Here is a 15461-nt window from a genome sequence, read left to right as displayed (position 1 = left end):
CTTTTTTCACCTTTTTGTTTCCTCTGCCTCTGCCCTAGTGTCCATCTCTCATTACCTCTGCCCTGACCAAAGAGAACAGCCTCCTAACTCTCCGTACCTTTATTCTCTTCTTGCTCCAAAGCATCTTAAACACTGGTGTTTGATTATAAGTGTTACCGTTAGCAAAGTTATAAATAAACCAAAAAAAAAAAAAAAAAAAATCTCGTTTGGACTTTCCATTGCCTGGCAAACTCAGCACAGGTTTCTTAGCTTGGTGTCTGAGGCAGTCCACCATAAGGTTATCATTTGTATTTCAAGCTTTTTCTCCTTTGTATTGTACAGTTAAGACTGCTCTGTGCCTACAAATTACCCCATGTTTTCTAGTCTGTTCTGTTCCCTCTACCTCGGTGCCTACACATCCCTACCAGTTAAAGCTCCTTTATTTTATCAAGTTCAATCTCAAATACATCTCTACTTTCTCCCACCTTGATAAGACATTGGCCTCAGCATTTATTCCATGACAGAATGTTGAGCAGAATGTTCTTATGCTGCTTGCCCTGAAATTTTTCCTCCTTTTGTGGTTATCATTTTGATGTTTAGTTTTGCACAAGCTTTATTTAGCACAGATTGTTTCCTGCACGTGGAGGATTCTAGATAAAAACAAACAAACAAAAAAAAAAAAAAACAGAAGAGTGAACCATAATGAGACTGTGTACAAGAATGTGAAAAAATGCATTAATTCATTCATTTCACTCAGGTGTTTGTTGAGTGCCTGCAGCATTGAGGTCCTGCATTAAGGACCTGGCATACAGAGAGTTAGATGGCAGAGTACAACCCAGTTCTCCAGGAACTCACAATCACGTGGAGGGAGAATTCCATAAACACACAGTGTTGTGCAGTGAAAACAGAAATGCCTTTAAAGAAAGCAGGGGAGTGACGGGCCTCCTTCCTCTGTTAGTGGGGAGGTAGGAGTAAAAGGCTGTGGGTGGGAGGGATGGAGCGATTAGGAAAGGCTTCCTGCAGGTGGAAATGTCTGATTTGGGTTTTGCAAACTGAATAGGAGTGTGCAAGGAAGATAAGAAGGTAAAGAGGAGCAGGGACAGAAGGAAAGAGCACAAGAAAACTGCTCTGCTTGCTCTCAGAGACCCAGCTCACAAAGGCGACCTGGTCACCAAGTCATTATTTTCTATCTCTGAGTGAAATATCCTAAATGATAGAATCCTTTGATCCTTATGAAAGAAAAAGAGAGAGGAATAAAGGAATCTCCCTCTGTGACTGCTTTTAGTTGAAAGTCATTCACTCTTTTTTTTTAATGTTTTGTAGAGAAAGTCTGTGATTGCGGTGAGCTTCATAGGTGCGTTCCTCTTCCTGCTGGTCGTTCGCCTTGTAAATGAAGTGACTTTCCCATTGCTACTAAACTGCTTTGGACAACCTGGTACAAAATGGATACCATTCTCCTACACACACAGACGGCCCCTTCGAACTCACTATGGATACATAAATGTGCGGACACAAGAGGTAAGACCCCAGAGGTTACCTAGGATTCTGCTTGTATCCATGGTAACAGCTTTTCTTTAGGAGCAAGGTAGCTTCCAACTCACTGAATTACTCCCTCTGTCCCAGAGAGCTTATGTGGGCCCTTGACATCTTTTTCCTCATTCTTAGACACTTCTGACACGTGTCTAAAATCTGCCCCCCTCCTATATCAGATCTTCCAATTCACTGGCTTCATATGGAGTTGAGGAAGCAATTACCTGTTTTCCTGGTGGTTTGTGGCATAACATATATGTCTTTCCATTTAGAAACTCTGATCAGCACTAACCAGCTGGAGGACTGGCTGGCTTTATTTCCTCTAGGCCCACTGGTTGGGGACAGCTCTTTATAGAACTTCAGAAAAGCATTTGTACTCTTTAAAACTCTGTAATCCTTAGACCTGGAGCTAGAAAAAGCCAAGCTAATTTCGAAATTCTCAGTGGCTGCAGAGATAATGAGATTTAAAGAGTTTCCAAATTTAAAGGGGTTAAAATCATTTAAATCCTATAATCACTGAAGCTTTAAATCTTTGTAGTCAACTGGTGGCACAGGAGAGATGGCTGTATGTTGACAACTAGAAAGTGCACTCTATGCTAGCAATTTTGCCAGTAAATATTTGTCTCATAAAATATGACAAAGAGTATCAAACATCAAAAAAATGTGTGAAGAATATAGAAGTGGTTAATAAAATTGTTTTCACTGTTCATTTCTGTGGAGTGGGATAAATGTGAGGCTAATATCCATAGATGCAAAGTTCAAGCCTGTTTGATAGGTAACAAAGAAGCAGACCACTGGTGTGTATATATTCCTCTGGGGAGAGGTTTTGGATCAGATCCTTTGAAAGGTCATTTTATGAAGATAGTAGGGAGGAGAGTGGCATGCAGGAGGCTGCTCCTCCTGAGAGTTATTCTTAGCATCCTGTGAGCAATGTTGCAAACTGGCTTGGTCTGTCCCTTTTGTTGGCAATATCATACCCGAGTCATTGCTTCTGGCTAATTTGATTCTTTGAAAATTGTTCCTGTATCTACAGGATTTACAGGCTTTTTATTAGACCTTTATAGTTGGGGGGAAAAGTACCATTAATAACACATAAATTCTTAGGAGCCTTGCTTGATGTTTATCCTTTAATTGGTTTTAAATTAATTTTTTAAAAGTGTCTATTGCTTAAATTTGTTGAGTGTCCTAATAAATTGATTACCTATATAAAATGTATCTCATAGAGAATAGTTTGTATCACTCTCATTTTTTTGTTACTTTTATTTCTGGCTGTCATTTAATGTTCTACAACTCCTCAGGATGGTGTTACTCATTTCACAAGTGCCTGTCACAGGCTGAAAATGAAACATGTGACTAAAGTGCTCCGTGAATTACTCTCATAAGGGAAATCCCACCACATATCAAAGACCCTTTCATTTGTTTAAATATTTGTGAATTGGATTTTGAAGTGTCAAAAGAAAAATGAACCTAGGGATTTGGTTATTTAATTAGTTATATTAATCAGGCTACCTTTGAACTTCTTTTGATATAGTTTTTAATACAATGACCTTACCAAAGAATATCGAGCATCATTTTGCCCCTGTATGGGTTTTTTCTTGTGAGGAAACATGATTACTGAAAACATCTCAGGCTTTGGAGGCACACAGGCACGGTTTGAGTTTTCACACTGAGGTGTACATACAAAAGCAGTATGTTTGTTTTTGGGTAAATTTCTTAACCTTCAAGTCTCAATTTCTTTATTTGCAAAATTTGGATAACAGCATCCAAATTTGGATGCATTTGTTTATTAGGAGGCTTCAGTAGAACAAAGTGCATGAGTACACAGCTCCAAAGTGACGTTCAATGAATGGGTGTCCTTTGCTTCCCTTGAACATACCATTATGACATGAAGTGTTCAGAATGATTCCTGTCCAAATACCAAAGTCCAGAGTACCAGAATTTATATTCACATTTCACAGACCCTGGACTCAGGTCAATGAACCTGAGTAGTCTGCATACTGGAAATTAAAATCACAAAGAAAAAAAAATAATAAAGCACAAAGAAATACCCCTGTGCTCTAAATACCAAATTGGTTAAAAAAAAAAAAAATCAGAAGTCTGACAATATTGAGTGTTGGTGAGGATGTGGAACAAAAGGAACTCTTATACATTATTAGATGGAGAATGAACCAGAACAACCACTTTTGGCAAAGCCACATTCACATTATAAAGTAAAGTTGAAGGTCTGCATTCTCTATGAGACAGCATTTCCAGTAATCAGTATGTCTCTACACTAGAGATGTTCATGAACTCAGGCCTGGGAGGCATAGGCAGCACATATGGCACAATGGCCAGAACCTAGAGTATACTCAGCTAGCTATCAACAGAAGAACAGATTAAAATTCTGCTACATACACTGGAATACCATACAACAATGACAATGGAGACACTGAGGCTGTATGTGACAAGTTGGAGGGTAAGATTGTGCACATGGACTGATTCCATTTGTAGCTCACAGGAAGAAGCAAAACTAAATGACTTAGGGACACATAGAAAAAGGAAAAATAAAACAGGCAGGGAAATTATCATTAAAGAGGTGAGAGCAATTACCTCTGAGAGGAATGCGTGCTTTGTGGTCGGGCTGGGTTTCTGGGGCATCAGCAATGTGCAATCTCTTGATCCTGTTGGAGGTTACATATGTGTCCACATCCAAATTATTTGTTAAGCATGCAATTATGTTCTTTGCATGCAAATATCATAATAAAAGATTAAAAATATCTCTGAGCCCAGGTAGGATTCTTATCAGCCACTTGCTATGGACCATGAATCCCACAAAGCATTTCATCTAATGCTAATGCAACAGCAAGAAATTGCCAAAAAGAAGCAATAGGATTATTAAGCTACTCAAAGCAAATCAGAATTATTGAAAGAAGAAATTTCAGTTCTCATAAAGACAGCATATTGCACAACTTATTCCTCTAGTTCTGGTCTATGCATGATAGACTAGGAGGCCTCATATTCTTGTTATAGATGAGTGCAAATGATGAGGGGAAAATTTTACATTAGAGTTAAAAAACAAAACATGAACACTTGAGAGAATGGCAAATTTTGTCCTGAACTCAAACAGTGCCAGGCTAAATGGGGAGTTTGGCGACTTTCTGACCACCTCCCTTCTCACTGATTTCATCTTTCTTCTTGACAGTCCTACCACACATACCCCCATGTCTGGGCTCCACTCTCCTAAAAGTTTGTGCGTTGGTCCTTTCCAAATAGTGGTCTGAGGGGCAATTCTTTTCTTTCTTTTTTTTTTTAATTGGGTATGTGCTTTTTATTTGTTATTGTGAAATGCATGTAGTTTCAGAGAGTGGTGGTCAATTTTTTCTAAAAGGAAGCAAACAAGATATGTGAAAGAGATTATCCTTGAAAATAACAAAAGTTATTGAAAATAAGGGTTAAATAATATGGGTTCAAACAAATAGTAATTCAGTCAAATGAGTGATGAATTGGAATAAAAATTGAAAAATAATCTAATGCTACAATATGGCACTAATGATAAAAAGTTAGAATGTAATATAGCAGCATACATTGCTGGTAGAGTTGCAAACTGGTGCAGCCACTCTGGAAAGCAGTATGGAGATCCCTCAGAAAATTTGGAATGGACCCACCATTTGATCCAGTTATCCCACTCCTCGGTTTATACCCAAAGGACTTAAAATCAGCACACTAGAGTAAGACAGCCACATTACTGTTTATAGCAGCTCAATTCACAATAGCTAGATTCTTAGAACCAACTAGATGCCCTTCAATAGATGAATGGATAAAGAAACTGTGGTATATGTACACAATGGAATATTATTCAGCAATAAAGAAAAATAAAATTATGGCATTTGCAGGTAAATGGATGGAGTTGGAGAATACCATGTGAAAGTAAAATAAACCAATCCACTAAAACCAAAGGCTGAATGTTTTTCTCTGATAAGTGGATGATGATACCTAACAGGGCTCATGTGGCAGGCGGGGATAAGAAAAGAATGGAGAAACTTTGGATTGTGTAGATGGAAATGAGGGGAGGCCAGGGGTGGAGGAAGGAAAGATAGTGGAATGAGACAAACATCATTACCCTATGTATATGTATAATTACATGAATGGTGTGAATATACATCGTGTACAACCCTAGAAATGAAAAGTTGTACCCCATTTGTGTACAATGAATCAAAATGCAGTCTATAAAAATAAAAATAAATAAAATTTTTTAAAAAATTCATCCATTTATATGCAAATGCCATGATATTATTCTTCTTTATGGCTGAATAGTATTCCATTGTGTATATATACCAGTGTTTCTTTATCCATTCATCTGTTGAAGGGCATCTAGGTTGGTTCCACAATCTAGCTATTGTGAACTGAGCTGCTATAAACATTGACGTGGCTGTGTTACTGCATTGTGCTGATTTTAAGTCCTTTGGGTATAAAACTGGGAGTGGGATAACTGGGCCAAAACGTGGGTCCATTCCAAGTTTTCTGAGGATTCTCCATACTGCTTTCCAGAGTGGCTGCACCAATTTGCATCTCCACCAGCAATGTAAAAATGTGCATTTTCCCCCACATACATGCCAACAAAGAATAATATCATGGCATTTGCAAATAAATGGATGGAATTGGGGAATATCATGCTAAGTGAAATAAGCCAAGCCCAAAAAACCAAAGGCTGAATGTTTTCCCTGATTTAGTGGAGAATGATATATAATGGGGGTGGGGAGTGGGGAGTGAGAGAAGAATGGGGGAACTTTAGATTATGTAAAGGGAAATGAGAGGGAGGGGGTATGAAAAATGGTGGAGTGAGACAGACATCATTACCCTGTGTACATTTATGATTACACGAATGTATGAATCTGCATTGTGTACAACCATAGAAACTAAATGATGCACCCCATTTGTGTACAATGAATCAAAATGCAGTCTGTAAAAAATTAAAAGATAAATAAAAAAAAATTCCAGGCAAATCTTTTTCAGAGAAGGTTTAAATAAAATATTCAGAATGGAAAAGCAAGAGTCAAAGTTATATAAGTAAAATTGTTGGTGGTAAATTCAACATTTTGGGGCACATAGCTTCAATATTGACATTCAAACCATGCTTCTATAGGGATGGAAAAGGCGGGCATCCATTTTCTTCTCATCATTAAGATCATGGGCAACATCCAATAGTCAAAGACAGGTTAGCAAGAGAAAAACACAGTATATTTATTTGATCATATTTTATGTGGCATGGGAGCCTTTAGAGTGATGATCTAAAGACCCAGGGTGGACTCTGCATTTTTATCTTTGGGTTTGATGGACATACAGGTAGAAATATGATTGGAAAGAAAGTGTGATCCAATAGTAACAGACTGCAGAGGGAAGTTCAGTAAGGCTTGACTTTCAGGTTCTTCTTGGTCCCTTGGGTATAGCATTTCTTCCTCTTTGGTATGGGGCAGGACCCTTCCTGAAATGGGGAGCTAATGACTTGCCAAACAAGGTGGGTCAGAAAATTTCTTTACGGTCAATTTTTATACCAAAAGGCAGGGTGAGTTATAGTAATATTTTTAGGTTTTATGGCTGACTTTGGGGAAAAGCGGTTCTGGTTTCTATGGCCCGCTTTAGGGGAACGCTATAGTTTCTATTCCTTGCTTGAGGGAGAAGAGGTGAGAGAGAGAGGTGCAGGAGAAGGTCGGAGAGAAGCTTTGCTGCTGGGACCTTCACTTTGAGCTGCACACCTCAAAGGCAGCTGCATACTCCTGTGCCCGGTTCTCTCTACTCTGATTCAGAGAGGTGTCAGTAGCCTTAGCTGGACTGATACAGGTACACTGATCTACTTACTCCAAGGTCTTGATCCTTAAGGTTTTCTCAGAAGTTTTTTTCTTCTGTAATATATATTTACTGGTTTTCTAGAAACTACTCAACTTCCCAGAGTTGTTGTTTATTATTGTTTTTTTCATCTGCACACGTTAGTGGAAGATGTCTTTATAGCAGATGCTTCATCTTGGCCAGACATTGCTGGGACTGGACATAGATGTTTATGCGCTGAAATGATTACAAGAAGGAATATCTCTTCAGTACTGTCTAAAACAAGGTGGCAAAATTAGATCAAAGATTTAGTGTACACTGTGGAAACTTGGGCTACCCTAGAGCAACATTTGATTCTTTGATTATCTATAATCAAAATTCTTTGTCTATAATCCCTTTGGATCCTCCCAACTGGAGATATAGGCTGTCTGTGAATCTATGACTCTGTCCTGAAGATCTCACATATAGTAAATTATGCTCAGTTAGAGCTCCACTTCATTGTATCAATTCATCTGGTTTTTGAATAATTTTCTTCCAAGGGACATGGAAAAGGTAAAAGTACAAGGAACACAGGAAAGATAAATGTGTGCTTTGCTTATATTTCAAATTGAATATATGAATCCAGACTCATAAAAAGCGGTGTGTTGTGAAGACTATAAGAAATGAAAGAATTAAAATAGTCCCACTGTACTAATGACAATCCAAATGCAGTTGGTGATTGGTTCCCCTGCTTTACCCAGTACCTGTTTGCTTTGTCAATCAATGCAAGCTATAGTTCTTCTCCTGGGGGGAGGAGAAATCTTGAGAAGCAAAATGAGTGCAACAAACTAGGTGAGTGCTTGAACCTTTGAAACTCTGCTGGTCACAAAACCCAGAATTCCTCATTGGTACTTATGTTTGAGCTAACAACAACAACAAAGTGTTACCAAACTGAAACTTGGACCAGGAACAATATTGATTTTGCAATGATTACCCTTGCACCCTACCTCTCCTTAATTTCTGACCCATTAGGGGCTCAGGCTTGCCCTGCCATTTCATTCTTATATCAATAATGCGACCCCCTATTTCTAACAGTACTGAATGTAGAGACCCCACCTTAGTATTATGGCAGAGTTACTGTATTGTCAATTGACCTTGGACGGGGCAAAAAGTATGTCATCCTCATGTGGTTAAGAAGCAAACAAAAAACTCAAAGCAATCCTTGAAAATATATTGTGAACTCACTTTTCTCCTTAACACAAATTTTAACTATTCATTTTAAATTAAAACTGATAGGGAAGGTATAATGGATTTAGGTACCCTGGGGCTTGGTTCAAGGTATCATTGTTTCACCCTGTTGAGATCATGGCAGATTTGGGGAAAAAGAGGAAGAAATGAACTTCAGGCTAGGTTATATCTGTAGCTTCCCATCATGAACTCAAGTCATTGTGTTGTGCTTTTCTGTTGTGTGACATGGAGGGGAGACATTGCTCAGAGCAATCAGCTTGCGACTTGCTTGCATTTACTTTTAGAAAAGAGAATCAAGCTCTGATGATCAATGGGGTGCCACATCCAGTTCTTTCTGGTGATCAGTGGGGGTGACAGATGTCCCCCTCAGATCTGATAGGAGAACCATAGACTGCTGAAGCTGTGAGGGATTTCTGGTAGTAGGGGAAGGGCACACTCTCACACCTAAATATGTGCTGAGTGGAGAAGCACAGGATTTCCAGAACACAGCATTCAAGTGTAGGGCTTCGTTTTCATTTGCTTAGCAATTTAATGAGCTGAAGCATGCCTCTTTTAAAAATGAGGACATTATAAAGCCTCAAGTAGACTAAATAAGAATATTTAGGATCAGTTGGTGTGACAGACAGGCCACACTAGCCTAATTAAAGATGTGCATAACATATTGATGTTGCAATAGAATTTCCCAAATTATGGTTATAGTAACAATTAAGAAATAGAACTGACTTTCTTGGCCATAAAACCACACATTACACACATTCAAATAAATGTATACATGTAACTAATGCTGACATAAATGAGTCTTCTATATTTGGGAATATAAGCTTTGGCTTTTACGTAAGTATGTGGAGAGCAATTATATGCAAATGTATGTTCCAAAAATTTTTAATGGATCAATTTAATTGTTAGTTAAAATCTGAATATTTTCATTTGTGTAATTTTAAAGCAAAAAAATTTCAACTATTAAATTGCTTTAGAAAAAGAAACAACTAAATTAACATATAGTAAAGATTACTTATTTGACATGGGCGTTAATTGATTCATCATTTTAAAGATTCATCATTTTTCTAACTACATGAGGGCATATATTTGTGAGTGGAGAAAAGTTGATTATATTTCTCCATCTAGTTATGAGATAACAACTCTCAATCAATGGCCACATCTCAAGACAATGTATAAATGTGTACCAAATGGGAGGGACAGAATGTGGGTTGGAATAATCCTAGGAAGCTTTCATGGGAGAGATAAGATGCATGCTTAGGAAAAGATTTTCCTGGGACACAAAGAGAAAGTGTATAGTTGGAGAAAAGAGCAAAAGAGTTCAGAATACACACTGTACGTTTTCCCTGAGCTCTGTCACTCCCAATGGGCCAAGGGCTCTACACCAAAAGTCACAAACTAATACCTGTACTGGTAATCAGATTGCCTCACAACCCACAGATCCATTTCTCACCTTTCTCTAGATTAACTACTTTTAATTCTAATCTTATGGCTCTTTGCTTGTTTGACTGGCTACCCAGTCTTGGAGTATCCCACCCTGGTCTAGATGCAAGCAACAGAGGGACCACTTTTAACAAGACTCACTCTGTATCCCTGTGGACACAGTGCCCTGTGTGCGAGAGTTCCTGAGGCTCTGCCTCAGGACTACATGACGCTCTGATTTTCCAGAGAAGGAAATCAGACACATAGGGGTCATAAGTAGGTCAATTCGGCTAGAATTAAACTTGCTGTGGGGTATGAAGAAGATAGAAAATGCATTCTTTGAGTAATTATTCTCTAGGATGTGAATGAACTCCACGGAAAAGAAAAGACCACACTCATACGTGCAAAGAGAATAATCCAAGCATACATGCAATATGTACATACAATCTACGTTCATGAACCAGTATATGCACAAATACAGAAAATTCATGTGTGCAGTATACACATGTGCACATATTCCCTGAAAATTTCTACTTTTTTAAGTACAAACATATATAGAATATATGCATACACACTACATTACATAATAAAGTGGCTGCTGTATAGAAGTAGTGAGGTAGGTAGATAGAGTGCCTTTTATGCTTATTTACTCTCTACTTCCTGTTTATTAGAGAAAATGGTCTCTCTCTTCTGACTATGAGGGTGAGCAGAAAGACTCATAATGGGCTATTCTCAGCCCTTCTGGGATGGTATTGTTTGTTTGCTTGTTTCTTTTTCTTTTCAGTCACATTGGTAGGAGGGACCCTCTTTTCTTGGGTAGTAGACTTATCAAGAGGCAATTCTCTGGATCCCAGTGGCTGTATTCCTGGGAAAGAACGAGACCAAGATGCTGAGAGGAGCAGAAACAAGATACACACAGCTATCCTGAGGTCCTAGACTATATTCCAGATCCTAAGCCCAGCTATTTTTATAATCAGCCTCCCCACCTCTTTGGTTTGTGTATATAAACCCATGCATTCTTCTTTTTCTTTTCTTACTTTTGCTGTTTTGAACTGTGTTTTTGACGGTTGAAACCAAAAGAGTCCAGACTGATACACCATAGTCATTTACAACAACTGCCAAACATTTTGTACCTAATCTTTCAGCAAGTTGCCACCTGCAGACAGGAGTGGCTACCTCTCCAGATCTGTACTCTCAGACCTGGGAGTCTAATACTGCAGTCACATTCGTCAGTCAGCTTAGGCGTCCACAAGGGGTAAACACTGTATCTTTCTGCTGTGGAACACATTGCCTAGTAAACTAGATTATCCTTTTGAGGGAGGAGAATGAAGGTCACAATTTCCCAAGGTCACACCACCAGCAAATGACTGGATGAGACTGATTACTTACTGAACTCTACTGATGAATCACTTAGTTTTAATATAATTATCAGATAAAATTTTACTATTGCTAACAGGCATTAGCAATCAAAGGAGATTGATTTTCACTTTATGCATCATATCTGTTATTGATGAAAGATTCATTATTATCATAGTTCTTAATGTAGTAATTGCTTCCCCTGGAAGATATAAGGGAATTTTATTCATAGAAGAACCTTGGGTAGAAAAATGCCCATTTGCCAACTGCAGTGTTAACATTCTTGAAAGGAGCCTATTAGAAATGCAAATATCAAATTACATCATTTGAGGCAAGCAAAAGAAACCAAAGTAGTGTATCTATTGCACATAAACTCAACTGAAGGGGTGTAAAGAACAGAACTAGGGTTCTGACGGTAAAAGTTTTTGTTTAGCGTTTCTCAAGCTGATAGCCTGGCAAAATAACTAGTAAAAAGAGCATTCATCTAGTGGCAGTTAGTATTAACTGTGAATATTAGTAAATGACCAAATATTTAACAAGTGCTTACTCTCCTCCAGACTATGTGCTAAGGACCAGCAATGAACTCTACTTTATAAAAATAAAATTGGGGTTCACCAAGGAAGAGAACATATGGATTAGGTTACACAGTCTCCTGGAACAATACCACCTAGTGGGCACTGACATTTCAGCATAGAATTATGAAGTCTGAATCACAGTGATCTTACATAACAGATTCATTCTGCTGCTGCTGAGAATAGTGAACATTCAAATGATTTCAATTAAACAATTGTACTCAGTGTCTGGAAGATAATTTGTCACTAAGTAGATGGCATCAAATTGTGATTTCTCATTTTTCAGAATAAGCTGTACAAAGGATTACTCACAAAAGAAAAACATTCATTGCTGAATATTTTATTTCAAAAATAACTTTATAAAGTCAGACTCAGAAGTACATGCTTGCAATTCCAGCCTCTTGGGAGGCTGAGGCAGGAGGATTGCAAGTTTGAGGCCAGACCCAGCAACTTGGCAAGACCCTGTCTCAAGATTAAAAAAATAAATAAATAAAGAGGACTGGCGGTGTAGCTCAATGATAGAGCAGTCTTGCGTGACCCTCAGTACCAGAGGAAAAAATGTAACTATATAACTTCTATATCAAGTATTATCAACAAAGCTTAGGAAATGATATATCTGATTTATTGAGCCCTCTGATAGTATACATTTTCCAAGTGCTATAGTGTAAATGAATGTACCCTAAATGTCTATGTATTAAAGGCTTGTTCCTATTGGGCACTATTGGGAGGTGCTGTGGATCTTCAGGAAGTGAGATCTAGTGGAGATCTTTGGGTCATTGGGGCTATGCCCTCAAAGGGGATTATGGAACCTGGGTCTGTCTCTCTTTCTCTTTAGCTTCCTGGCCATGAGGTGAGCAGTTGGCTCTACCACGCAGTCACACTATGATACCCTGCCTTACCACAGGCCTGCCCAAACTTGTACTGGAACCTATGAAACTATAAGCCAAAATAAATGATTTTTCTTTGTAAGTTATTTATCTCAAGTATTTTGTTATACTAACATGAAACTGACTAGCCCATCAAGTATTTAATAAATAGATTATTGACTTAAAAGGAGAATGAAATTAAGAGTCCTAGTCTGGCAATACATGATCTAAGATGATCTGACAACCCACCTGCTATAACAGATAAAACAGATAATAGCTAGCCTTGCCAGAAAGCAAGAACATCTTTGTGTTTCAGAAACTGAGAAGGAAGGAAGGAAAGAGAGGCAAGCATAGACACAAACAATGTGGCTTCCTGAGGGTTGGTTTATCAGTATCCGAAACTAAGGGAATTGGCTCCTATCAACCCTCCAGGACAGGAAGTGAGGCCTGAGTTCAGGAAAGAAAAAAATAAAAATGAGTTCCCTCTTATACCTACCAACCTAAAGCAGAGCCTTCAGAAGCTAGAAACAGCAGAGTAGCACAGAGAACAAATGAGGAAGCTCATTTGTTTATTTGGTCTCTGAATAACAAAAAAAATTATCCCTGGGAATTCAAAATACTAGGCCTGTATTGTAGTGTGTGCCTAGATCGAATTTTGCTACTTGAATTTTTAGAAACCTAGCAAACTGAGAAATACACCAAAAAGAGATCCCAGCAAGTGATGAACTTAGGCTAGAGGCATTGAAAACTCCTCTAATGAGGACAGTGTTCCCAGACTCAGGGATTCTTAAAGTGCACCATCCAAAATTAGAGCATGACTAGAAAGCAGTGTATTTATTGTGATTAGGCATTTTTGCTGCAGAAAATTTTATGGTTTGATGGCAACATGTTTCCCCATACTCTACCTTAATGTTTTATAATATGCTGTATCTTTGCTCTATTGTCTTCTCCAAATCTGAAAAAAATTTGAAATCTAAAATGCACCTGGTCCAGATGATTTAGGATAAAGGAATGTGGACCTGTGCCACAAACTCTAAAATAATTAAGAATGAATTTAGAAAAACCTGGGAAGCAAATATCTAGTAAAAGAATCACATAACTTTCAAAAATAATTGAATGTGCCTAGAAATAAATAAATGAATTAATGTATAAAAAGATGGATAAATAAATGAAAATGTTCCATTGATGAGTTAAATGACAGTCACTGCATTAAACAATTTACATGCATTTTTCTTTCAACCCTTACAGGCATGTCCTATATCACTGATGGGACTAATTTTCCAAGACCCCAAAGTAACATTTCTATGCCAGTGACTCTGGTCGTCCTGTGTGGGCAAAGAAAGAGTCTGAGATTGTCTTGCTCTGTTTTAAATGGTTCCTCTGGATATGTTCACAGAGTCCTCATCAGATCATGAAGTCATTAAGTTCATGGAGTCACGTTTGCTAGGCACTGTGCTAGGTTCTATAATTGTAAAGAGTAAACATGTTGTCTAAAAGTACGTAACAGTTTTTCATAATATTAAGTGGTAAATAATAGAGTCATACATCTAAAGGATTATGCAATTCTTTAAATTTAGTCACAGAAGGAAGGTTTGGAGAGAATACTTCAGAAATGAACTGTGGTGGTCCATGGGCTATGAATTTTAGGTGATCTCTCTCTTAAATATGTTATCCAATTTTTCCACAATGAATATATATTGTATTTATTACTAGAAAAATATTTTTAAAGCAACGTCTATCTCTGAAATACTCTGGAGCTGTTCCTGTCTTCAGAAAAATGTAACCTAAACTGTCTAGATAGACATAATTTGGAATGCTTTTAAAAGTGGGTATTCTCCCACTCCTTAAGTGTGAGTTGTTCATAGCAACTCCCTGGCAAAGAGAACACTATGAGATGGCAAAAGTAATAAGCTTACAGTGGGACACCTGAAAATACTACCCCACAGGTGACGGAGGTCAGCATCAACAGCAACAACTGTGTTGGCAGGATGCACTGTTGGTCTGATGTGATGGAAACGTTGCTTTACCTCTATAGCATTCTTTCTCAAAACCCATAAACCTGCCAAATCATAATGAAGATGCCACACAAATCCAAATGAGGGACATTCTACCAAACATCTGACCTGTACCACTCAAAACTGTTAGGGTCATCAAAAGCAAGGATTCCGGAAGCTGCAAACTGCAGCTGAGAGGATCCTAAGGAGACATGACCACTGACTATAATGTGGTGTCATGGGTGGACTGCTGGAACAAAAGAAGGATATTAGGTCAAAACCAAGAAATCTGCCATGTGTAGTAGTACTTGCTTATAATCCCAGTGACTTGGGAGGCTGAGGCAGGAGGATCACAAGTTCAACGCCAGCCTCAGCAATTTATCAAGGCCCTAAACAACTTAGACCCTGCCTTAAAAAATAAATAAATAAATAAATAAATAAATAAAAAGTAAAAGGGACTGGGAATGTGGCTCAGTGGTTAAGCACCTCTGAGTTCAATCCCTGGTACCAAAAAACAAACAAAAACAAAACTAAGGAATCTGAATCATGCTTTGACTTCAGTTAATAAGTTTATTAATACTGGTTCATTAATTGCAACAAATGTGTCAGACCAATACAAGACGATGATGATAAGGGAGACAAGGTGGGGTATATGATAACTGTATGCTATCTTCTCAATTTTTCTGTAAATCTAAAACTGCTTTAAAATAAAGTTT

General features: G+C 38.0%; 1 protein-coding gene across 2 annotated transcripts in view; it reads left to right on the top strand.

Annotated features, from left to right (window-relative positions):
* The window catches only part of St6galnac3 (ST6 N-acetylgalactosaminide alpha-2,6-sialyltransferase 3), a 526703-nt gene that overhangs the window by 225823 nt on the left and 285419 nt on the right, over window positions 1-15461 (top strand). For both annotated transcript variants that reach the window (XM_047534319.1, XM_047534401.1), the window contains exon 2: window positions 1303-1497. In XM_047534319.1, coding sequence (XP_047390275.1) covers window positions 1303-1497 — 195 coding nt within the window. The remainder of the gene's footprint in view (window positions 1-1302; window positions 1498-15461) is intronic.

The sequence above is a fragment of the Sciurus carolinensis genome, chromosome 1 (genome assembly GCF_902686445.1).
Source record: "Sciurus carolinensis chromosome 1, mSciCar1.2, whole genome shotgun sequence".
Classification (NCBI taxonomy): domain Eukaryota; kingdom Metazoa; phylum Chordata; class Mammalia; order Rodentia; family Sciuridae; genus Sciurus; species Sciurus carolinensis.
Note: the sequence above shows the minus strand (reverse complement) of the source record. Positions and strands in the feature narration are given on the sequence as shown.